General features: G+C 39.6%; 1 protein-coding gene across 2 annotated transcripts in view; it reads right to left on the minus strand.

The window, feature by feature from the left end:
• Positions 1-5726: 5726 nt before the first annotated feature.
• The window catches only part of grin2bb (glutamate receptor, ionotropic, N-methyl D-aspartate 2B, genome duplicate b), a 188222-nt gene continuing 168079 nt past the window's right edge, over positions 5727-25869 (minus strand). For both annotated transcript variants that reach the window (XM_047365950.1, XM_047365949.1), the window contains exons 14-16: positions 22008-22195; positions 14421-14659; positions 5727-11307 (exon numbers count right to left, since the gene is read on the minus strand). In XM_047365950.1, the coding sequence (XP_047221906.1) occupies positions 8914-11307; positions 14421-14659; positions 22008-22195 (2821 nt within the window). In that variant the 3' untranslated portion in view covers positions 5727-8913. The remainder of the gene's footprint in view (positions 11308-14420; positions 14660-22007; positions 22196-25869) is intronic.

Raw genomic sequence — 25869 nt, forward strand, 5'->3', positions numbered from 1 at the left:
GCACCCCACCTTGTTCTCTGTCAGCGCCCAGGATTGCAGATGTTAAGGAGTCTCCCACCCAATCTGTGTGCAAGGCGTTGGTACTTTTTTCCAACATGCTGGTTTCTTTAAATAACTCCTGTTGCTGGACAAGGCTTTCACAGTGAAGGGTGAGTGAGGAGTGAGCGAGGTTTGGGAGCTTTGATCTGTGCTCCTTGGCTCAGTTTGCATCACTTTTCTTCTCCTTCAATAGATCGGCTATCTCTCTGTCTTCTTTTTTAACCCAAACACTCCTGTCTGTTGTTAGAGAGTCTTCCACGAAGAGAGTCCAGCTCATTGTACCAGACAAAGAGGAGCAAATGAAACATGAACGAGCACAAGATGACAGCTATTATCTCTGAGCCACTGATGGAAATGTTACCAGGACCCTTTATTCCCAAGCCTCTCAGAAAGTGTAAAATGGGGAGTGCACCATAATTAAATTTTCTGTAATCATTTTTTTATCATTATCCATTAGGCTTATTTTTCATTCATTAAAATTAAACATTTGATACCAATTTGGGTACAAATCTCTGACAAATGAGTAATAAATAGTTAATTAACCAGTTTCTAATAAAGCTTTAAAAATTTAAAGAAACCAATACCTAAAACCATATATCAGAATGAGAAATGAAGTTACATTTTGATTATTGATGACTGTTTGGATTTGATGGCAACTATTCAGAGGTTAAAACGAGACATAGTTCATGACTCTGCAAGAGACTAATCATTTATAAAACAAAATATTTCCCACTCTCCGAACACGCAGAACCCAATGCTCGGGCCACACTGCATTAAGACTAGACAGACTGATGTTGAGCAAATCATTACATGGACACTGGAGTGGGTGTGGAAAACCTCGTTAATGAACCCTGGACCTCTATGGTCCCGCAGATACAATAGCAACTCAGTCACGCAAAGAAATAAGCAAATAAAATTCCTGAAGTGGTGCAGCTCCAGAGTGAGACTGAGGTGAGCAAGAAAGGTTCATTTTTTTCTGATGCAACTAAAATTCTTCTTTAGAAATCAGATAGTGTGGCCAGTTGGTTTCAAGAGCACATATACTGTCCAACTTCTAACTACTCATTTTATCCATGCCAGTCTTTACTGGGATCAGAGAAGGCTTTATCAATGCCAGATGCTACCATCCAGATTAGCCCTTTTTTAAGGAAGGTTTTGCTCATTTCATCAAGACCAGAATGTAAAATGTGTAAAACTGGTCTGAATGTCAGTCAGTCATTTTCTACCTCTTCTTCCATAGTGGGTCGTGGGGGAGCTGGGGCCCATCTCCAGCAGTCTACGGGCGAGAGGCGGGGTACACCCTGGACAGGTGAACAGAATGTATAATTACTTAATGGAAATTGCTGCATTATGTAATACAAACAACAAAGATGGTGCATCTACTGTACTCAGGTTAGAGTAGAAATACTACAAGTTTGACAAAAGCATCCTGAGTATTCGGGATGCTTTTGTATTTGGGAACCACCAGGGCTTAGCCCATTTATAAACTGGATCCTGCTGGAACACAAGTGTCTCTGTCCATAGACTGAGCAGGTGCTGACCAATAAAGAACCTACTCAAAAATGACCACCCCTTAGAACAACAAAAATCTGAAGCTACACACGAGAAGCCGAATGCCTTCTGGGGCAAATAGTTATTTTCAGAAGAGATAAACATCGAGCTGTTTGGCTACAATGACAAAAAGTATGTTTAGAGGCCTCAAGATTAGGTTTTTGGATCCAGTAACATTGTACCAACTGTCAAGCATGGTGGTGGCAGCGCCATGCTAAGGGTCAGTACTCGTGCATTGCTCAAAGCGGATAGAACAATGAAGAAGAGGGATTAGCTCCAAATACTTCAAATTTAGCTTAAATTAACAATTACATGGATGAAGCCTAAACGGGTCAGTGAACCCAGCAATACAGGGTTTGAAATGAATAAAGTTTCTGAAATCACATTGAAAACTTATGAGCCATACCTTAAAGCGGGGCCAGAAAACCAAACATTTTGAGTGAGCTCCACCATTTCGAATGAGAAGAGTGGTCAAATATTCAGCCAGAAGCATGCCAGGTGCTCTTTTTCTGGTTACAAAAAGCTTGTGGTTTCTCTGCAGTTTGCTATTTTTATCTAAATAAAATTAAATAAATACATTTGAGTGTGTACGAATCCTTTTAACCCTGTGTTGTTTATAGAAAATCCACAATGAATTATAACTTTAGCACCCAGTTCTTGTAAAAATATTTAAAAAAAAACATTGCACCTCCAAAAAAGCTCAAACTGACAATGACTATGGTTTTATGTAAACGACTGCCCAGAACTGAGTAGCAAGCATACCTGCTAAACCATTTCCTGCGCAACAAACATTTAAAACATTTATTTAAAAATAACACATAAATATTCCACAGTTTCAGAGTTTGAATAATGTTAGAAATAACTACATTTTATTTGTTTTATTTTACAAGGTAACTGACCATTTACAAAAAACATTCAACATTATGAAAACAGGACAAATTCGATTGAAGTTAGCAGAGAATAAAAAGGCGACTCAGTTGAGATTTCTCATTTTTTATTAATACTCAACACCTTTATTCCAAAGAGACAGAAGAATAATATTTCTCAGCACTTATTTTCACATTGAATGTGTTTAATCTCATTTTCAATATTACTAAATATTCAATCAAATCTGAAATACTCTCTTCACACAAGTAATATCTCTCCATACAAAAAAAATGCAAGGATGAACTAGAGTTCTGCTGTATTTACACTTTTCACAATCTGTACAGCTCAGGGATGGAGTTCGATCCTCTGCGGAAAAACACAAAAAACAGAAGACTTTTCTTTTTTAGACAAAGAGGGGAAAATAGACCAGCTCTGTAAAAATGTCGATTGTGCTTTCTGTTTACCAATAAATGAAGGTCCTGTACTTTTGTCCTGTGAAAAAAACAGCATTTGTTTTAGACCAAATCAAGAAAAAAATTAAAATACAGACCTTCACTCATTAAATATGTGCACTCAGTGTAATAATAAATCATTGCACAATTCCTGGCCTGAACTCGTTACAAAAGCACTTTTGTTGAAGGGATGTCGACTAATCAAAGATGTATCCCAAATAGATGTACTGATTTTTTACAGTTCTTATCAAAAGTCCATGAGCGTGAGGTAAGGTATTTACATCTCATTTTATACATGTACAATAAACAGTTGTCTCACTCACACTGCATCTCTTCCATATGAGCACACACAGAGGTAATCAAGCGTATGTATTCAGGCACATACAATAACAAATAATGAGATCTTTTTTTTTAAAAAGGGAGAAAAGGAAGAAAAGCAGTGGATATGAAAAACAGTCACTTTGTTAGTGACAATGAATCAGACCAAGACCTCAGCTAAGAAGAACAGCATCAAACAGTCAAGAAAACTGATCACCACAATAAAACCTTTTTTATTTTAAAAATGTTCTTCAAGTAATTTAGCCATATTTAGTTGAGTATCATCACAAATTTCAGTCTTGGATCGACGTTTTCTCTTGCAGAAAAATTAAAACCCAACACTCACGCACAAGTACGGAACTACATGGATCATCAGCATCAGTGAAAAGTGAGAAGATTCCAAAAATTGTTCAAAAACACGCTTCACTTTTGGGCTAAAAGAATGAAATAAGGAAAAGAAACACATACATGCAAACCCATACAAACACTAGAGACCTTAAGTATCATACATACTGACTTGTCAGCCAAGAGAAGAAAAGTCTACAACTGACTGAGCTTTACAAGTTCATATCCATTCAGTCACATTGTGCTTCTGTATCAGATTTACTGTTGGTAATGACTGAATATACATGTTAAATGGCAAAAGGAGACAGAAAATCTAGATTTGTTTTCTCTTGCTGTTGTTAGCCATTTGGTAATTGTAGATGTGGTTGGCATCAAAACCCTTAAAGCTACACTTTTATACAGAATATGTTTCTTGATTTGTACTCATTCTCCTGTTTTCTCCAAAACAAATCAGCAGCTGATTTAATGCACAAAGGGTTCTGGACTTGAAGCCATAATCCTTCCTTCATTAAAATCTGAGCAAGTGATACAGATTTACAGTGCAGCAAAAGAGAGTATAAGGCTACAGTATGTAATAATTATTACATATAATATTCTGGTTGCTAAAACTGTGGGAAAGAGAACTTGGAAGGGTTCAGTGCATTGCTTTATTTATGGAAATAATCTGTTGCCCCTAGTTAATTGAGAAGATGATAATTGCTTTCTTATTTCTTACTAATGAACCTACTTAACTTCCAATAAAGACTGTAAAAAGGAGCTAGCCAGGCTCTGTCCAAAGGTATCAAAATGTCTGCACCAGCACCATATTGTAGTGAGTTGCCATGATTTTTCCTGTTTTATTTTTTGGTGATGAATTTATTTAATGAAACATTTATGGAACATTTTATATTCCAGACATGGAGACAATAAAACCCTTCAGTGCTCAGCAGGTGAAAACTCTTGTTGATAACAAAAAACTAAACAGTGATTTTATCTGTACTTGGGTATTTTTGAATAATTCTTATAAAGTCGCAGTTTTTGCAGCTTCCATATATAAAGCCTGATCCCTACAGAAATACTGCCATGAATTCCTACTGAAGTTCTTTTATTTCTATTTTAAAGATTGTCCATAAAATGACTGCGAACTCTGGAAGTTTGAGTCTGGTAGAAAATTAAATGATGAATCTGAGTGAGGACCAGAGAACAGGAGTATGGAGGGGCTGCATATCCATCACCAGGCGGGACTTGCACTTTTTAAGCTACAAAGCTTTTAAAGCTTCTAAACTAAGTTGCTTGACCCAAACTTTTAGACCATACTTCATTTGTCCTCTAAATCATTATGTAATCCAATACAGAGCAAGTCAACCATTGTGTAGCGTTTCCGAAATTGAACAGATGTTTTATTTGCACAACAAAATGGCTCTAGATCAATTTACTACAATGGTAATTCTTACCCTTGTTTTGTACTTACACATTGCCTGACCTAATTCCATGTTGTGCCCATGCAACCAATGCGTACTTCTTTATTTCTCTTAGTGGTGAAGTGAATTGTAAACCTTAAGAATTATGGAAATCACCAATTATGAACCTGCTCATATATCACACAATTCAGTGATTGTTAATTATTTTCTAAAGAGTTATTCTACACAGTATTTCTATAGATTGCGGCTCTGATTCTGGTTTGGACCTTCTTACTTATGAAACATGATAGATAATGACCCCGGAGCTAAAACTGCGAACGTATGAAATGGCAAAAGGGGCAACAATCCCAGCGCTCAATTGAAACTTGTCACATCCTACAATAAAGCTAGATGGTTTAGGCATACTAATGCTATCTTCTGCAGTTAATTTATGAGTTGTGTAGGATCTCTGCTCCTCCCCTTCTGGTTGGTTCTGGCAGCTCATTGTCTGCAGCTGCAACGCATTCTCCTAATGAGCTCATGGGCTTCTTAAGGTAGCTGCTGATACAGACCTTTGCTGGAACATAACCTCAGTTATGTGGACTCCTGTCTGTCTGCCTATCCGTCTGCCTGCCTGTCGACCTGCCTATCTGCCTACCTGCCTGCCAACATCTGGTAATACTCCTTCTTAAGGACTGCACAGTAAATATTCTCATCACCAGTACTCTCTCTCTCTCTCCTTGGATTCCTGGGTTTACCTCCTCCTCCTCTGGCTTCTGGACAACTCCAACTCAAGATTCCTTAAACAAAGTCTACAGTAGAAATAAACCTCATTTACTGTCTTATCCTGTGTGCTGAGTCTGTTTCATCCTCTGGTTTTGTTCTAATTCGACTATCTAAGTAATTCATGATAAGTTGAAGGTGCTGTGAAAAAAAAGGCCCGAGCAAAACAATAACCTTAATATTCCCGCGTTTGAACAGCTTATTTCCTCCTCTGTGTCCTTAGCTGGAAGAAAATGTGCAATGAAAGCACATTTAAATCCTTTTTTGCCAAATCTATGTGCTTTTCTTTGTAATTTTGATATACTGTAGGCTAAAATATAGAAACACCTTCTGTCCAACCCTGTGGACATATTAAACGGAGGCAGTAGATAAGAAACATATTCATGGCATAAAAATGAATGTTGATGTTGTAAAGACATTAATAACCAAAAACAAAACTATGTTGTCTATTACCTCAGCCGTACAACTTGGCTATCCTACTGGTGCTCAATAATGGAACATTTAACTGGGAACATGCGGTGCATTAATTTTCTCTGGGCTCTATTAGTTATTACTCCAATCACAATATTTTCAGCTTGTTTGGCTCTTAATAGACGGTCAGAAAGGCTGATCTTTTCTAATCAGTGAAAACACTCTTATGTACATATCACCACGACGCACTGACGACAACAATCCACGGTGTGGATGCTGTTACTGAGTGAAGAAGACTCAAAGATTGCCCTTTTTAAGAATCAGTGGGGTACTTAAAATGAAGTCAAGGGAGTCATGGAGATGTAAGAAGTTATCTGACAGTAAACAGCATTTTCTACACCTGCGGTTCATTGTACTGTGAAAGCGAGAGAGAGCAAAACCTAAAGCAGGTAACAGGAAGGCTGAACATAGAGACAAAGTTCTGTTTTTTTTTGTTGTTCTGTTTTATACTTTTGCGCATTCAACATCTGTCTGTTATGTGACAAGGTCAATTTAGAAATATCGGTCATCGGCATGGTGCTGGTGCTGTAGGGGACAAGCACGCGACCATATAGAAGCTATAGTCCTCGATGTGGCCGTCCCGGGTTTGAGTCCCAGACCCGACAATGTCTGTCCCTCTTTCCTGTCTGCCTACTTTTGAAAAATGAAAAATAAAGGCCTCTAGTGCCGAAAAAAAAAAAAATCTTTAGAAATGTTGGTCATCTTTTTCTTAACTTCGATCTTAAAGTTATGGTAGAGCTATGTTTTGTAGAGAATAAACACAGAGACTGCTGTTTTATTAATATTATCTTTGCTAGCTGCTAATATAAATATATTTGAAAAAATATTTTGCATGCTGTTCTCATTTCTTATATTACAGCTCTTATAGAGAAATTGGAATCGGACAAAACTGGTTTCAACAGCTCAAAGCATTAGGAAAACTGGAAAATGGCAACAAAATTCTGACTGTTGTATCTCTGATAATGAACACTATACACACACAGACTGAATTAATATATTTGAGACAGATTTGGTCTTTGCGATTTTCTTCAAGAGTTGAGGCTTACAAAAACAAAGGGTGATTGGGATCAGAGTCCTCCTTTATTAGTATAGTGCAAATCATAATGTTAGCTTGAGTGTTTGTTTAAATGGACAACCAACGCTTGCATCATGGGCATACTTGAAATATCTCCAAATAATTTATTTACAATATATCAGTAAGATTTAGAGGTGCTGGCAGAGACATTTCAAAACCTTTAAAAAGAAACAGATGGACTGTTGGAACCCTCTTTCCAGCCTTTATTCCCCTGCTGGCAACTGGTAGCCTCACAATCTTTATGTTGCATTGCCCCATTATGTCTCTTGCACTAAATATTTCGTATTATTATTTAAAATAAAGTTGCAATAAAATTTTTTATATTGTACAAAAACAATTTTTTCGAGCATTGCGAGACCCTTTTCTATCTGACCATGTAAGTCTAGATTTTGGTCCTTTACAATAAAGCCATTAAGATCATATTGACATTGGTAGTTTCTTGGTCATTTTGCAAAACGAGCTTAGGATCAATAAATGATTTAAAGAAAATAAGTCACCAGTAGCTATGTTAACTGCAGAGTCAAAAGTAAAGGAATGTTGAAGTATATTTCCTCTTGAACTAATGCCCACAGTCTCTTTCATTTTGTCATTGCGAGCTTAGTTTCATGGTACCAGATAAAACTAAAACCATATCAGACTGTTTTCTCTTGTATGTCTACTCCCAAATCAGTTGACTGATTTCAAGAGGATCTTCCTTTTAAAAGAGAACAGAAATCAGTGTAAGTCCCTTTAAGGCACATCCAGTGCAAATTGAAAAACCCTTTTGGTACTGACAAAGCAAGTAACAAAAACTGCAAATCAGTATGATGATGTTGCTTCAGCAGCTGAAAAGAAAAAGAAAATCACAAAAATTTAAAAGTACATTTAATGTACTCAGCTTATCATGCCTCTTACATACACTTCACTGCAGTCGAAAGTAAGAAAAGTTAAAAAAGTCAAACATGAAGAATTTATAGGAAAGAAGATACAGGAAACCAACAAGTAAAAGTAAACTGTTTGCCCAGTCTCCTGTAATGTTGGCAAACTAAGAAAGAATCAACATCATACAAATATATAACATAAACTATTTAAATCAGTCTAATAATAATAATAATAATAAAAAAAACAACAATCCAAACCAATCTTCATCATTAAACACTAGAATAATATTCAACAATATTACTAACATCATCAGTACAATTATTGTTAGTTTACCCTGTTACTTCGGCAGAAGTGTAGATGTCTCATTCATGATTGTATATCAGTTGCTAAACAAAATGTTTGTTTTGGTGTGGACGGACTGCAGGAAGTAGGGAAAGACCACAAGTATGTGAGAAGAGCAGAGACTGGAAAACTGATCTCACCTTTTCCCATTCCTTCCAACCCTCTCTTTCCTTCCCTTTAGATCGCTCAAGCATCGGAGCAGCACCAGAATCCTTTTGTCTCGTTATAAATGTTGTTCACTTGGATATTTGCCAAGCCTCTGTCTTTTGTCCAAAACCTCTTCTTTTGGTAGACTGAGAACAACACACACACTGTCGTGTACCCTCATTCTCTCTTCATACATAGAAGTCATTAGCTTGGGTCTTCTTCCCCTCATTTCATCAACCACTTCATCTTCTCTAACTTTCCCTTTCTTCCTCTGACTTCAGTCTCAGACATCTGACTCAATGCTCGAGAGCTTTTCATAGACGTGTCCATTGGCACCATTGAAGGATCTCTGTCCCTGTCCCAGACCTAATGTGTCCCTGCCTCCAGGCAGCAGTTTGCTTGCCCCGTGGTGGTTTCCCATGGGCCCTCCCACCCCACTCAGGCACAGCTCTTTAGGGTACCTTGTCGCCACATTGGACATCACCCCAGCTGTGGCGGATGCGGGCAAATAGGAAGTTGCTCCAATGGAGCTTCGGAAGTCCCCTCCTCCTCGGCTGTTGTTGAGAAGGTGCTGCTGCTGCTGCGGCGTCTGTGGCTTTTTGATGTAGTACGGTTTGGCACCGTGTAATAGACACTGGTCGTCGCCGAAGGTTGGGATGAAGGGGTTCTGGTTCACCTTATCTGGGTAGAGAGATTTAGACAAGGAGTAAGTCCCGGTCCCTCTGTTTCCACCACCACCACCACCACCACCACCACAGCCCCCTCCTCCCATCATATTTCGGTCTCTGTCCCTGAGGTCTCTCTCCCCAACTGAACGCCGATGCAACCCACCCTCTCCTCCACGGAACAAACTGAAGGAAGACCCTCCTGCTGTTCTATCCCCACCTATTCCTCCAAACATGGGAGACTCTCTTTCACCTGAATATCTCTCAAACATGTGTGCATAGGGACTGGGACCCTCCATGTAGCGGTCTTTGTCTTTCAAGCTCACACTTCGGGGCTGGACAAACTGCCCGCCAATACCACCGCCAACCCCACCCATGCGACCTGCTCCTTCTCTCTGCAGATCTACAAATGTATCGTAAGAGTGCTGCCTCCGTAACACCTTCCCACCTGGTCCTAGCTTCCTGCGCTGTGTCTGAGTCTGACTGGGGCCTAAGCTGCTCTTTACACCACTGAACATCATGTTGTTATCCTCACTGATGTTATAAAGGTTGCTTGGCTGTATGTTGCAGGAGTCACAGCGTTTGCAAAGCGTAGCAGAGCTGGGGCGACTGCCACTCCCCCCAACTCCACTACTTGGGCACGTGCTGCTTCCTCCTCCACTGTGATGACAAACAGTGTGGCAGTTATGACACTCCCAATCACCCCCTGCTATGCCTCCCCCTCCAAGGCCAGAAACTCCTTTCTCCCAGCAAGTATGAGCCTGCTGCCCTGCTGACATTCCAGCAACCCCACTTTTGCACTCCGGTTTCTTCCCTTTACCTTTGAGGAAGTCTTCCACAGGCACTAAGCTTTTACAGATACCACCACCACTACCACCGCCCCCACCGCTTCCTCCACTTCCACCCTCTTGCTCCCACTTGGCCTTGCCCTCCATGGAGCGGAACTGGTCCGCATAGAAATCCCACAGGTTGTCTTTGTCTTTGCGGAATAAGTAAGGTGAAGAATTACCCGTTCCTCCTCCCCTCTTCCGCTCCAGGGGAGGTGAGACTGGGCGGTGTGCCAGAGGCCCATGGGGGAAGTGGTGGTGGACGGTGTGGTGGTGGGGTCTCTTCCTGAAGGCGTTCAGCTCTATCTCGTCCTGCTCCCGTCTGACCTTTGCAGAGGCTGGCCTCTTTTTCAGGCTGTCCCTGTACTGCTTACGCCTCTTGGTGCTGCCCTCCAGATTTCCATAGGTAACCGTGTGCGTGGAGATATCCGACACATCAGAGCGAATGTTTCCATCGTCACCCCCTGAGCCTCCCCCTCCCCCACCACAGTACCTGTCGTGTCCCCCGATGAACCCTGTGCTGGATGCTCCTCCTTTGAACGAAAACCTGCCATAAACATTGTTTCCTTTGAACCCACCCTGATTGGTATCCGCAGGGGAGTGGCCTGCAATCAGGTCAAATTTACTTGTATTCCTGTGAGTCATGGAGGGACGGGGCTGGGTGGTAAAAATGGGCGCTACCCCTCCCCCTAAACTGTCGCCATCGAACATGCCCCCTTCCAACGAACTAGCGCTGCCTAAGCTACGGGGTCTATTGGGTGGGGCGCCGGACATACCCAGAGCCGAGGCCGGGTGGTGGTGCCGGTAATGGTCCTGGTACAGGTTGCTGTCCTTCAGGGGCAAGTTGCCAAAAGTCCTCTCCACCTCGCTGATGTAGTCACTAAACATGGGGTCCTCTGGAAGGTAGGGCGGTGCAGACTTACAGTCGGCAGGGTGACCCACCAGGCTGTGACGGTGCTTCTGGATATCATAGATGGCTGCTTCGCGGCTGCTGTGGCTATATTCTAGGGCTGCATGTGGAGAACCGTTGACACCTGGGACTGCAGTCATGTCCTTAGCAGTGCGGAGTAACCGTAGGATGTTGGAGTGGGTGTTGTTCATGTTCTTCTTTATGGTGGAAGAGGGTGAGTCTATGGTTGACTTGTTTTCCTCAATATGTACCCCATGGATGCAGCTGTAGATACCCTGGAGAGTGAAAAATGAAGAAAAAGAGGGTAGAGAGAAAGAGAGGGTGAGATAGACCATAGGGGGGAAAGAAAGAGTGAGACAAGGCATGAAAGAAAACGATAAAATGTGTGGGAATAGAAGGAACCAGAAGAGCTTCAACAGAAAGCGAGAGAGAGACAGAGAGAGAACAGAACGACAAACACAAGACACATAGACCAAGAGGCAGAGGCAAACAGAAACAAGAGGGGTTGTTAATGCATTGCCATGTTCTCTGTGACCACCTTTGTGTTTACTCTCTATTAAACAGTAATAGGATCCGAGTTCATGAATGGATTATCTCTGAGGAACAGTATAGACTGTCTCAGCTGCAATCCAAAGCTCAGGAACAGATAACAGACTGGGAATGAACAGAGCAGATCAGTGTCTTGATTGATACCACATGAGAAGCACTAAGCTTGTGGTTTCGGCACAAATCAATAGGTATAATCAATATAATCTAAATTTAGCTTACGCCATTGCTGCCACCTGTATACACAAGAGTTCTATATTTCCTTCCACTAAGCAACAAAATAAATCACTTACGAAAAGTTTCTTTTGGCTTCCTTTATATATAACAGACTGAGACATTAACTAACATCTGCATAAACAGGTCAGACATAAAATTATGATCACTGAGTCAAATAACAACATATGTCTTTATCATTGTAACTATTGGTGGACCAGGTATTTTCAATGGCAACTGAACATTTTGCCGTCAAAGTTGATCTGTTAGAAGCAGGAAAAATGAGCGATTGTAAGGATTTAAAAGAGTTTTAAAGGGGCCACTTAATATGGCTAGAGGTCGGCAGTGGCCAGTGTCTACCAAAACACTGATGACAGGTGACAGGGCAAGGGAGGGCCAAGGCTCAGTGATGCATGTGGAGAGTGAAGGCTTGGCCATGTTGTAAAATCTTACAGATTAATTACTGTAGCTGTAAGTGGTAGTTCATGTTGGTTCTTTTATAGAAAGGTGTCAAAATACACAGTACATTGCAGTTTGTTGTGCTTGAGGCTGCATGGCTGCAGACAAGCCCGGGGCCTATATTACCCCCTTTTCACTACCAAAGGTCTCTGTAATGGGACCCCTTCATCCCACGTGGCCTAGTAAAATAGACCAGGCAATCTGACAAAGGCATTGTTATATTTTGGGCAGTGTTTGGTGTGGGGGTTAGGGTTAGGTTTGGGTTCTGTCCTCCATGTGGACGTTACTTTCACACATACCACCTATTAGGCGTGTACCTGGTTCAACAGACCTAGATCAAACGGTTGTAAAGCCTCCTCAGCATATTATCAGGTTCAAGAGAGTCCTGCCAATGACTTAGTTATTTAATTTAGCTGTGATGAGGGAGAGACATGTCTAAAAGCTGCAGGACAACATCCTTTGAGGAATGGTGTTTGAAACCCCTCAATTAAAGTATCTGTTGCTAAAATTTATGCCATATACTACAGAACACCTTTCTAACTCTAGTGGAGTCCACACCTCAAAGGCTTTTGGCAATAAAATGGGTCCCAACCTATTATTAGGAAGGTGGTAAGAATATTATTATTAATAACAATGTCAATCTCTACCACCAAATACTGTGTGTGTTTGGCTTTGGATGAATGGTAAAATGGTTCTTTAGGTGTTCAGGAAAGCCTTTTGGTAGTAGGGTCAAGCAAGCGTGTTCAAATACAACTGAGACAATCTGGTCAAGGCGACAGCCAAATATGAAAGGCTGACGACACACTGCCCACCAGTGAGCATGCTGGCCGATGTTCCTCGAAGGCGCCAACTTGTCAGAAACAGTTTTTGTCTGTCTCTTAGTCACTTTCCACATCACTGAGCTGCATTCATAATTGTTAACCATCAACCCTCTTTTCTCTCTTGGCTCGAGTCTCCCTTTGTATTTTTTTTATCTTGGTTTTAGGGTGCATTGATGAGCGACAGCTGCTCCAATGGGGCTGTCTGTCTTTATCTCTCTTCATCTACTGGTTCTCTGGCTGCAAGGTAATAGAACCGAGGTTGTGAGCACACTGCTATGTTGGTACTTCTCACCTCTTCCATTTTTCTGTCAGTGGCTTGATTGTTTATTAGTTCTCTCTTTTACTCTCTCAGTATCAATATCTTTGCAGGCATGCCACTGGCCCTTGCCTTCAAGTAAAACAAACTGCATTTAAACTACTGCAGATGTCTAACAATCTTAGATTGCAGCTGCAGTCTTCAGCTACTGTATTCTGAAACAATTGTTGTAATAGGAGCCCCTTCTGAAAGGTGTCTTTGTTTGAAAGGGGTGCAGTTCAACAAGCGAAATCACTTTTTCAGATCTGTAAGCAATCTTAGTTTAAGGTCCTTCACCTCAGCCAGTGTGGGTGTAAACTAAATTACATTATAATTAGAAAGGCTTTGATTCTTAACACATAAACACTGGTGGCCTTTATTCCAGTAACTAGTTAAAGGACAATTTGCAGAAAGCAATTCTCTGCCTCCTGAAAAGTAACATTATGCAAATAAAGCATAATAAAAGGATCTAATTTACTTGGTGTGACGTTTGCAAGGACAGAAAGGTTTTCCTTCATCTTTGCTACAATACACCACTTTCACAAGACACTTTCAAGTTGGACCTGAGATGTCTTCTTGTCGTCATAGTGTGACCTGTGTAATGGCTGTGTTGTCACTCTGGCAAATTTATCAAGCCTACCTTGTTGATTTGGGAATCCATTAAAGTGTGTTTTCTTTTCTATTTGTTGAGCACAAATATTTCTTGGCATGGGGACTGATTTTTAAAAAATTTCATCATAAAATCATGCCACTGCTGTAAAACCTTTACTAATGTTTGTTTTACATCTTTGCCAGAGGTGCCAATAAATCTTAACTGGTTAATTACAATTAGCATTTTTTACGTTATTTCTTGTGTGGAGCACACAATACTTATTATGTGCTTTGTTGCTGCTTGGACTAATAAAAGCCACAGGTAAACCACATGAGTCATCACATCCTCCTGACTGACTTGATATACTTCAACCACAGCCAGTAGCTTCCAAACAGCCGGTCCTGTGATCTTTCTGTCAGGAGGACAAAGGTCAGAGCTAAAATAAAACCCGGGAACACTCACTCTGCTGATGGAGAATGTGAACCCAGGCTTCCCCGAGCACACGCCCATGAAGCAGAAACGCAGCTGCCAGTAGAACAAATGTTCACAGATGAAGGTGATCAGTGACAGAAGCATGGCAGCCCCGAGCATGTAGAAGACCCCCGCCATGTTGTCCACGTCCAGCTGGCTGCTCATCACCTCGTTCTTCTCGTTGTGACAGATTCCTGTCAGCCACAAGGCCTCCAATTCCTCCATCTCACCTGGAAATACAGACATCAAAATGGTTGTCATGTGTTATCTACTCATTTCATTCAGTTTGTCTCTAAGTGAAGGAAGACAGAACAGTGGACAGTTTGGGTCTCACATTCGTGGAACAAATGTCACATTGAACTGCTGTTACTGAATTCCCAGAGGATCCTTACCATTAATGATCGCTTATGAAATGTTTCATCATTTTTACCATGAAAAAACACGACAGCCTGCTGGGACTTGGTTCCTTATAATCAAAGTGAACCAACAGAAATTTTTACAAGTCTCAAGTCTGTTTTCAAAGTCCAGTTCAAGTATAAAGTCTTTCTACCAAGTCCAGTTAAAGTCTTAACTGTTTCTCCCTATGTCTAAGACAAGTCCCAATTCTTACACCCTCTAGTCAAGTCTAGTTTTCTGCCCCAAGTCCAAGTCAAGTGTCAAGTTTTTCTCCAAAGTCCATTTCAAGTCTTAAATCTTTCTCCCAACTACAGTTCAAATCTCAAGTCTCCCCAACTCTAAGCCAAGTCCTAAATCTTTCGACACCAAGTCCAAGTAAGGTTTAAAGCTTTTCTCTTGAGCCCTTGTCAGGTCTAGTCTTTCTTCCCAGGTCCAAGTCAATTCCCAAATCTTTTTCCCCCAAGTCCAAGTCGAGTTTAAAATCTTTTTCCCCAAGTCCAAATTGGGTTTAAAATATTTCTCCCAAGCCCTAGCCAGGTCTAGTCTTTCTCCCCAGGACCAAGTCAAGTCCCAAGTCTTTCTCTCCAACTCAAAGTCAGGCTTAAAGCCTTTATCCTCAAGTTCAAGCCAAGTCTCAAGTCTTTATCCTCAGGTCCAAGTCGAGCCTCACGTCATTCTCCCAAGTCCAAGTCATACAGTCTGTGAATGAAATGTTGCAAGTTATGAATTGCGATCATTATCCTTCAGTTTATTTTTACAAATGAACATTGAACATCTTTATCTTTTGGATTTAAGTAAAAGTGTAAAACAAAATCATACAACTGGTTGTGAATAATTTAGAAAATTAATAAAGTATCATGCCCTGCGATGGATTGGCGACCTGTCCACGGTGTTCCCCGCCTCTCGCCCGTAGACTGCTGGAGATAGGGACCAGCTTCCCCATGACCCACTATTTAAAAGCGGTATAGAAGATGAATGAATGAATAAGGTATCGTTTTTTACCCCACCAAAAATATAAAAGTGCACACACAATATTATTCACTTATTCACACAATAAACATTTTGAACTTAGCTTAACTAGTGATTACATAAGAAAAAGATTATGAGATATCGAGTCAGAAGCAAGGTAAGGTTTAGATTTCGCAACTTGTGTGTGACTTGAGTCACTGTCTCTGTACAATAGTAGTTTGTTGAAAAAAATGTAAATACATTCAAGTGAATGCATTTCCAATAATATGTAAAAGATAGGAATTAATTGGCTTGGTCTGTTTCAGACTAAGAAATAAAGAGACAGTCTCTCTGAATAGATGCTTGCAGTTACCCGATCTGAACAATATGTCTTTGTTTCAGACCAAGCGATGCAAACCAAAGGAAAGGAGCTGACTATGCATCACAAAAACTAACATAATCTCTCAGAACTAAAATCCATATAATCGCCGTTGAATTACTCCTTTGGAGTGTCATACAGCCCATCCTTCTCCTCCTTCATCAAAAAACACTCTTCTTTTCCTTCTGAATTAACATCTGCTCAGATATTGCAGTTGTAAAAACACTGCTATAACCCTCCCTCTGCACGTATAACCAAGCTCTCACCAAGACAAAAACAGGATGTGACAGATGTGAGCAAACATTGATGAGTTTGATCTTCTAACCTGGACTGCTGTATGTATCCTGACAGCCAACATCCCACATGAAGTAATGAGGTAATGTCTGAAACACTGGCCTTATGTATACAGGAGGATCAGTAGGATCTTTCTGCCATTTAAAAAAATACGATTAGTACACATCCATACATTCAAGTAACAAACATGCATGATTTGGAAGAGGTTTCCAAGAGTCTGCGTGAAAGTCTGAGTCAGTCGGACACTAAGAGATCTAATCCATGGTGAATGCGTTCTCTGTGCTGACCTATTTATCCATCACCCAGGCCACAATGGAAAGTGATAGCACCTTGAAGGCCATTGTCTGTGTACGCATGTGTGCATGTCGGCATGCTGCTCTGCATGAGATGTGACAGGAGGTAAGCACAACAGAGGACATGAGCTGCTAAAGGAGCTGGATTCTCCGAGGGCAAAAGTTCACATGTGGAACATTTGTTTTTTTTTTGTTTAGAGCTATTTCTGAAAGACAACATGCAGAGGTGCTGCCAAAACACCAGCTGGTCACACTTTTACTAACGTTTAGACAATTTTGTGTAAAAACAACTGATGAAGCAGGATAACTAAAGGCTAATTTCATTCATACATAAGTTCAAGCAACTGCTCTCATACAGTAAATAAACTCCGGGAAAGACAAAGACTTAAAATCCTAACCATTTGAAAATGTATATTTATTGCAGACTACTCCTCTCAGAGTAAAAGGAAAAACAGTTTAATGTGATTTACCAACACAAATTAGACCATAATTGTGAAGTGGAATGAATAACTATAAATGTTTTTCAAAGTCTGATGTGCATTCGTACTCCCCCTTTTACTCTGAAACCCCTAAATATTATCCAATGCAACAAACTGCCTTAAGATATCACCCAATTAGTAAATAGAGTTCAGGTGTGTTTCACTTAATCTCAGTATAAATCTAGTCTTTCTTTAAGGGGCTCAGAGGTTTCTTGGAGAACATTAGTGACCAAACATCATCTTTTAGAGCAAAGAACACAGCAGACAGGTCGGGAGAAAGTTGAGGAGTTTAAAGCAAGGTCAGGTTATAAAGCAACTTCCCAAGCTTTGAACGTCTCAAAAAGCTCTGTTCAATCATCATCTGAAGCCATAGCAAGTGGAGCATTAATCAGATGCCCATGGTAACTCTGGAGGTGCTGCAGACCTCCACAGCTCAGGTGGGAGAATTTAATGACAGAACAACTATTTGTCATGCTCTCCACCAATCTAGCATTTATATAGTCAAGAAGAAAGCCATAATAAGTCATGTTTGCCACAAGTTAGGGAACACGGAAAATATCTGAAACGTGTTTGTAAAGCTAAAACTGCATATTCCCCTGAACACACCATGCCCACGTGACACATAGTGGTGGCTGTATAATGCTGCGGGGATGCAGGGACAGGGAATTTGGTTAGACAAAGGGTTGCAAAAGACCTTAAACTATAGCGGTTCACTTTCCAACCGGACAAGTATATTTATGTGTTAGAATGGCACAGTCAAAGTCCAGACCTAAATTTAATTGAAAATCTGTGGCAAGCGCAAAAAATTCATGTTCATTGAAACTGAAGGCAAATGCACTCCATCAGTTTATTGAAAAAAATATTTTCCTTCCTACTTTGTGTCAAATAAAGTCCCAGTGGAATGTACTGACATTCTGTGGCTATAATGTGACAACATGGGAAAAAGACAAAGATTTGATAAAGGTTTTGCTAACCAGAGCAAGGATTTGTTCATAGCTTTGGAACCCAGAGTGACTTGGTGCAGAAACAGCATTAGGTACCATTTAACATCTACAGTAGAAAGCCAGAAAACGTCGGAGCTCAGCTGAGTAAAGCCTCACCATGATGAGAAAAAATAGCAAGTACGTAACTCAGGCCCTTTCTACACATACTGGGTCTGCCTTTCACACATTCAATAGTACCGCTGCCTGGGCTGCCAGTTCAAAGAATCAACAACAATGGAGCCTTTTCTGTCCGTGTTTCTGACAGGTAGAACTGCAAACAGCAACAAAGGAGCAACAGGTCTATCCTTAACATGGGCATATGAACGTAATACAAGTGTGCCTGTTGAATAAGCAGCTAGAATATGTTTTAGAAACATGACCTCAATTACAAATTTTGAATTACAAGAGCTCAAGTTCTAATAAAAATAGAAATGGAAACAATTGAAAGTTTCAGGCTTGTGAAAGTGAATAGATTAGCCCACAAATTAAAATATGGTGAAAATCTGTAATAAAACAAACCTATACACATGTCAAGTAGTTAGGGATATAGAAGGTTTTGTTCATTAACTCTCAATTTATTTGCTTTATATTTTTATTTTTTTTAACAAATATTTTACAAATTTTCCAGTATGTGGTCACATACACACACCATTGGTTGAATAATCCATGGATTACTGAAATTACTGAACACCAAGAAGCCTGGCAAAAGTAAACATACTGGTTGAAAACTTATGTAACTTGATGCAATATGTATTTAAAGGTCCACAGAAGATGCTGCATTTCAGAGGTGTGCTACATTTGTGGGTTTAATAAATGCAGAAATTAATTAATTGGGAATTTTTTCGAAGCAGATTTATCTCTAAGACTCACTGCTAACAAACAGATTAAGACAGGCTGTTTTATTTGGAGAGGCCAGTGTTTCATGTTTTATTTTAGAATTATGCAAAATAACTTTTGAATACGTTAGACAGCTAGATAATGTGTTTATTAGAAATGCAGTTTCCCCAAAAATAATTTGTTTTCATTATTTTCATTAAGCAATTTTTTTTTTTTCATTTGAACTAAAACAATACACTGTGGCATATATTAATACAACCCACAGGAAAAGAGCAAATGTATAAATGATAAATCAAGATATTTTTTTAAATAGGAAGTTACAGTCTGTCTTGAATATACAAGGTTTAAAGTATTTACAGCTACTTAAAGACTTGCAGGGAAAAAGCATATTATTGGTCTGAAATTACCTGATGACAATTTACTGCATGTTCATAATCCACCAAACTAGATTATGCAATAATTGAGAGTGATGGCATAAGAATGCTCCTGAGACTGGCTTGGTTAGGCACAATAAACACAAGCTAACCAGGGGCGGGATTTTGTTTTCCACACTGTGTGGACACTAATGGGAGATATATCAGACACTCAACCTGCTACATATATATGCATTCAAAAAATATGTTCTACTTTATCAGGAGATGATGTGGAGGCAATAATTTATACACAGTTATGCACTGGAAAACCGAAGAGGCTACTGCTGCGATTCCTGCACTGCTCTTAAAACAAGCAAAATAAAAAACACACAGAAATGTTGTGGATTTATTTCAGATTTTCACAAGGTTCCTATGCATTTTCATTCCCATACTTTTCCTAACTCAAACTTCCAGTTATATCAGTCCTTTTTAGCGACATTTTATGAATGCTTAGGAGATGTCTACATTGCTAAAAAACGACATCTTGCAAAGGAAAGGGGGGAGGAAGAGATGGATAGACAGTTGGCCAGATGGATGGATGGATGGATGGATGGATGGACGTATTAGGTTTAATGTAATCTTTTAAAGTTTTCACCATATTCCTCCTGTCTGGATGTGATATTAACATTTTGAAGTGGACCAGCCACAGTCCTGACTTGATTGGGATGGAGAATCTGTGGAGGGAACTAAAGATAATGGCGATTGTAACGAGACCTTCCAACCTAAAATACCCGGAGCTCATCACCAAAAGGAATTATCAAAATAACAGAGGAAACACACAAAGAATCTGTATTATAAGTTTTAAATGCTGTGATATCAAAACATATTTTTTTCATTGATTATAGAGAAGAGTATAAATAACTTTCAGCATGCTACCTATTAATATAATGAAAATAAAACAAAATAATAAAAATATTTTTTTCAAAATTGACATTATTTCCTTTCAAAAACAAATCAATATAAATCTCCCGGGGGTACGAATAATTTTGGGCTAAACTGTAGATCAAATTTCCTACTGTACCAGATTTGTCTGGTGTGTAGGAACCCAGTTTCTAACTACTGAACAGAAACTGTCAGAGGGATCAGACTGGTGGAGTAAAAGGTTAACGGGGAAAAAAGCTGACAGAAACTGATAACGAATGAAGCAGCAAATTACATCACTGACAAGTTCAGTTTAATTTCTCTGTTGAGATGCTGTAGCATAAACCAGATAAAAATGTGCTTCCCATATCTCCTGCTGAACTTATTTACCATGTCAGCCTGCCTACATGTGAAGGCTGTTTCTGAAATCCATATGACACTGTCTGTCAATCATAGCACTGCAGCGACATATAGAAGCGTATGCATATGAAAGATTGCATCCACAATGTTCCTATGAGCTAATTGCATCAGTATTTTTTGTTTCTGCCAGAACAGTTTTCTCAAAGTCTTTCTAGAGCAGCTAAATATACACGCTCACACAACATTATACACCTACAACAACAGGTCTGTTGTTACATCACTGTTTAACGTTGACTGCTCTGCAACAGCCTGGCTCATGAGCTGCTTCCCCCTGTGTTCTCTGGTTCTACTGTACCAAGCACCAAATTTGTCCTTTTACCCTGTACAGTTTCATACTGTGGTTCTCAACCAAAATAATAATTGCCAAAAACAACCTGGTAGAGAATATGCTGGATTTGGAAACGTTGGAAGCATTTAGTAAATCTCGGAGGTAAGGATCTGCACTCTCTACACAGTAACTGCTGTTTACACTTAATAATGCAAGCCACTCTAATTGTGCTAATTGCTAAAGGAAGTTTGAAACCTGGGCACTATTTAATTTGTCTTCGTTTTAAAATAACAGTAAAAGCTAGTCAGGCTAAAAAGAAAATATTGTTAAATATATAGCTTGAAGAGAAAATGGAATCAATGAAAATCAGCTGGCTTGAGTGTCACAAAACAGGATCTCTGATTGGTGCATCTGTGATTCCTTTGCTGCTTTTTCTTTTAAATTTCAGTACAGCCCTTCTACCTGACCATAACAGCTTATTATGCAGGGTTTGCTTAAAATAAGTAAAATGGAGAGCAGAATAAGTCCTTTTGGGCCCAAACAAAGCCTATCGGCAGCTGATGAAAAGTATCTGAAAGTCAAGTTTCAGAAAAAAAAACGGCAAACATGTCATTACTTAGATCATCTACTTTTGCAAAAGTTTAAACTAAAAGCTATTTGTAGCCATCTTATTAAAAATATTTTCCGTCCATCCTACTGTTTGATATGTTTTACATGATTCACGCAATGAAATAGAGACCAATTGTGTCTTTTGTACAAAATGTTTAAAGATTCCATTTAAAATTGGCTATTTGCTAAGCTTTTGAGGATCAACGACAAACTTCTGGTGGACTTCAGAAATCTTGAGCAGATATTACACAGTGCCACTCCTGTGGGTTACAAGACAGTCTACCTCACAGGAAGCACAATGTAAAGAAATCAGGGCTGTCTCAAGACCTTTGCGGACCTTTGTGGAGTGTCTCATTATTCCTCTTCATTCATGTGCAACCAACACTGTCCAACCTTACCATCTCCAAACAGCATGAGGATAGCCAGATCCACGGCTCGTTTCCAGCCCGAGTCTTTCTGGATGGCGATGCCGTAGCCTGTAGAGGCGAACACTTTGCCGCTCCCAATGGTTACCAGCTTACAGCCCTCATCCCTGCCGGCCATGTAGTTTAGTACTGCAGCATCATAGATGAAGGCATCCAATTTCCTGTGGAACATAAAAATCTGCTTGTACAGTGGAGCCACTTATCCAACAGTTAACCTCTTTAGAATACTGTTGCAAATTCACTTCACACAAGGTACAGCAAAGTTGGTGTATGTATTGCACTAAAGCCTGTTGATGCATGTTCAACACTTATCAAGGACCATACTGAGGCACTATGCTGTTATCTGGTGGTAGAAGTTACTGAGTTATGCCTAATTCACAACCTGAATGCCTATTGTTTTGTTTATACTACATTCCTAAATGAACAATGTTAATTTGATTTTGAATCAGCCTATATATATATATATATATATATATATATATATATATATATATATATATATATATATATATATATATATATATATATATACTGCTCAAAGAAATAAAGGGAACACTCAAATAACACATCCTAGATCTGAATGAATGAAATATTCTCATTGAATACTTTGTTCTGTACAAAGTTGAATGTGCTGACAACAAAATCACACAAAAATCATCAATAGAAATCAAATTTATTAATCAATGGAGGCCTGGATTTGGAGTCACACACAAAATTAAAGTGGAAAAATACACTACAGGCTGATCCAACTTTGATGTAATGTCCTTAAAACAAGTTAAAATGAGGCTTAGTATTGTGTGTGGCCTCCACGTGCCTGTATGACCTCCCTACAACACCTGGGCATGCTCCTGATGAGACGGTGGATGAGACGGTGGATGGTCTGCTGAGGGATCTCCTGGACTAAAGCCTCCGCCAACTCTTGGACAGTCAGTGGTGCAACGTGACGGTGGACATGATGTCCCAGATGAGCTCAATCTGATTCAGGTCTGGGGAACGGGCGGGCCAGTCCATAGTTTCAGTGTCTTCATCTTGCAGGAACTGCTGACACTCTCCAGCCACATCAGGTCTAGCATTGTCCTGCATTAGGAGGAACCCAGGGCCAACCGCACCAGCATGTGGTCTCACAAGGGGTCTGAGGATCTCATCTCAGTACCTAATGGCAGTCAGGCTACCTCTGCCGATCTGTCTGTCTGTCTGTCTGTCTATCTATCTATAGAATGCTCTGGTACCCAATAATTGATCAGGGCAGCGCAGGAACAGGTCAGGACCAGGAATTTGGTCATATCAGAAACTTCAGCTATCTGTCAGTGGTACATCCCATGGAGGGGTTTTTCCTTGCATGATGGTCCCTCCAGCTCCTTTTCTTCCAGTTTTGATTCTCTCAGACATTCACTGAGTGGATCAGCCCTTGAAGCCATCTTCGTGATGTATTCTTGAAGCGTGGATGTTTCATCTTGAACAGTGGCTCTGATGCTCACTAGTCTTCTGCCTCCTTCTGCATGCTTAGTGTATAGCCTGTGGATACTGGAGTTGGGGTGGAATCCACCATACATTGTGAGTAGATGTGAATGCAGCAAGATATAAATGTATAGAAATTAATATAGTAAATAGATAAATACAATAAACAAATTCAGGCAGTAAGGTGTTATTGATAATCATTCACTGATGTCGTCTTTTCAGTTTCTAAGTTTGAGGATTTCGGAACAAATGATGTATTAATTGAACATAATCCTAACATGTCTGGCATTTAGCATTAACATACAGAACATACTTTACTGAAGGTGAAGGGTAGTTACATTATTTAATTCCTGTGAAGGATTCCTGAACAGATCCGTGTGATTTGGTGGCTTATTATAGCAAAGCAAATACCGGTAGTAAAGAAAAAACCGACCATGCAATCATTTGCTGCAGAGAGATTAAATCCAAAAAGATTGGATTAAAATGAGCTAGGCCTAAAAAATAGAAAAAGATGCAAGCAGAGAAGAAGTCTTATAGGTCTCTTAAATCCAGAGGGACCTTTCAGCTTGTGGTGGCCAAAAAGATTTTGGTCAGTTTCCTGCTCACTGCTGGAGTCAGATTTAATCAAACCTGCTGCTGATAGATAACTTGTTTCTCCTCTTTACATCCTGTTTTTGATCTGTTCTTTCTCTTTCTATTGTTTATACAGGCATTGGACGTGCCAGTTTCAATAACAGATGCTAACTGAATAAACATGCATCTCAAATTATGGAGTTAAATGCAGAAAAATAAATCTAATTAGCTAGTCTAAGTAGTTATATGTATTTTTTAATTACCTAATTTTCTGTCATTGTATGGAAACAAAGGAAACCAAAAACCACAGGAGCATTTCAGTATTCAAATTCAAAAAGGAAACGTTATGTATTATATTGATTCATTACACACACACTAATATTTATCACTGATTTGAATTATTTTCACTTATTTCAGTTAATTTTGATGTTTTTTTAAAAGGCATAATAATAGAAAGTTGAGTGGACGGAAAAAGTGTTGTAAGAAAAGGCGCACATGCAACGGGAATAACTACACCGCTGAGAGGATGGTGAAGCAAAGCTGATTTAAGAGATTGGAGGGGATCCACTAGGTGGGACTAGTTGGAGTCAGACCTTGAAAGGCCACCAGAGGCGTATCACACATAACACACATACTTTGTGTTACGCCACTCCCTAAACAGTGTCAGAAGCGTCTTACATAGGCTAAAGGAAAAAAAGCACTGGACTTTAGTTAATTCTGCATTATATTCAGAAGTTAAGATTGCAAGTCTAGAGAAAGAGTGGAGAGGCACAGAATCAAAGTTGCTTGAGGTCCAGTGAAGTTTTCACAGTCAGGGCTTAGTGTTATCAAGTCCAAAGTCAGCGTAGCCATTAACCAGGAAATTCTAGAGCACTTCATGCTTCCTTCAGCTGACAACTATCTGCTGCTAATTATCTTTTTTCATCAAGACTTGGCACCTTTCCACTCTGCCAGAAGTACCAGTGGCTGATTTAATGGCCATTGTGCTTGACTGGTCAGCAAACTAGCCTGACCTAAAGCTCAAGAGAAAGATGAGAGACACCAGAGCCAATCATGCAGAGAAGCCAAAGGCTGCTATTAAAGCAACCTGGGCCACCTGAACACCTCAGCAAAGACAAATGCTGATCACTTTAATGCAGCAACACTTTGATGATGACCAAGCTTTGAGTGCATATATTGTGTAGTACATGGTCATACTTTACAGTAGACCAATATTTTTGTATTAAAAATCGCTTTTATTGATCTTATGTAATTTCTAATTTTCTGTAAAGCTGAATGTTGAGTTTTCATTAGCAGACAACCTTAACTGTCAACATTAACATAATAAACACCTGAATTAAATCACTCTTTGTGTGATTAATTTATGAGTTTCACTTTTTAAATCCTTTGCTGCTGTCTTTCTTTTCACTTTTGCGTAAGTTACTTCTATTTTAAGCTGCTCTGTTGTCATGGTGTTGGTGAAGACACTGTCATGGTGATCAGTTTCATATAGTTAAACACCAAACCTCTCCATCAAGAACACCCACTCGCATTCAGTGTTCTGAAAAAGTACTGATATCCATATATTTTTCATGCTTTGTATCGTCTCAAACCCAAACCTTGTTTTTATTAGGATATTATGTGATAGATCAAGACAAAGTAGTTCAAAATTATGAAGTGGAAAGAACTCGATGAATGGTTTTGAAGGTTTTTTACAACTAACAATCTGAAAAGTGCGACATACTCATTCAGAAATCAGTCCCCTTTATTTTAGAATTTCTAAATTGACAAAATTAGCAAACCAAACAGCAACCCCTTGCATTTG

The sequence above is a fragment of the Girardinichthys multiradiatus genome, chromosome 5 (assembly GCF_021462225.1).
Source record: "Girardinichthys multiradiatus isolate DD_20200921_A chromosome 5, DD_fGirMul_XY1, whole genome shotgun sequence".
Classification (NCBI taxonomy): domain Eukaryota; kingdom Metazoa; phylum Chordata; class Actinopteri; order Cyprinodontiformes; family Goodeidae; genus Girardinichthys; species Girardinichthys multiradiatus.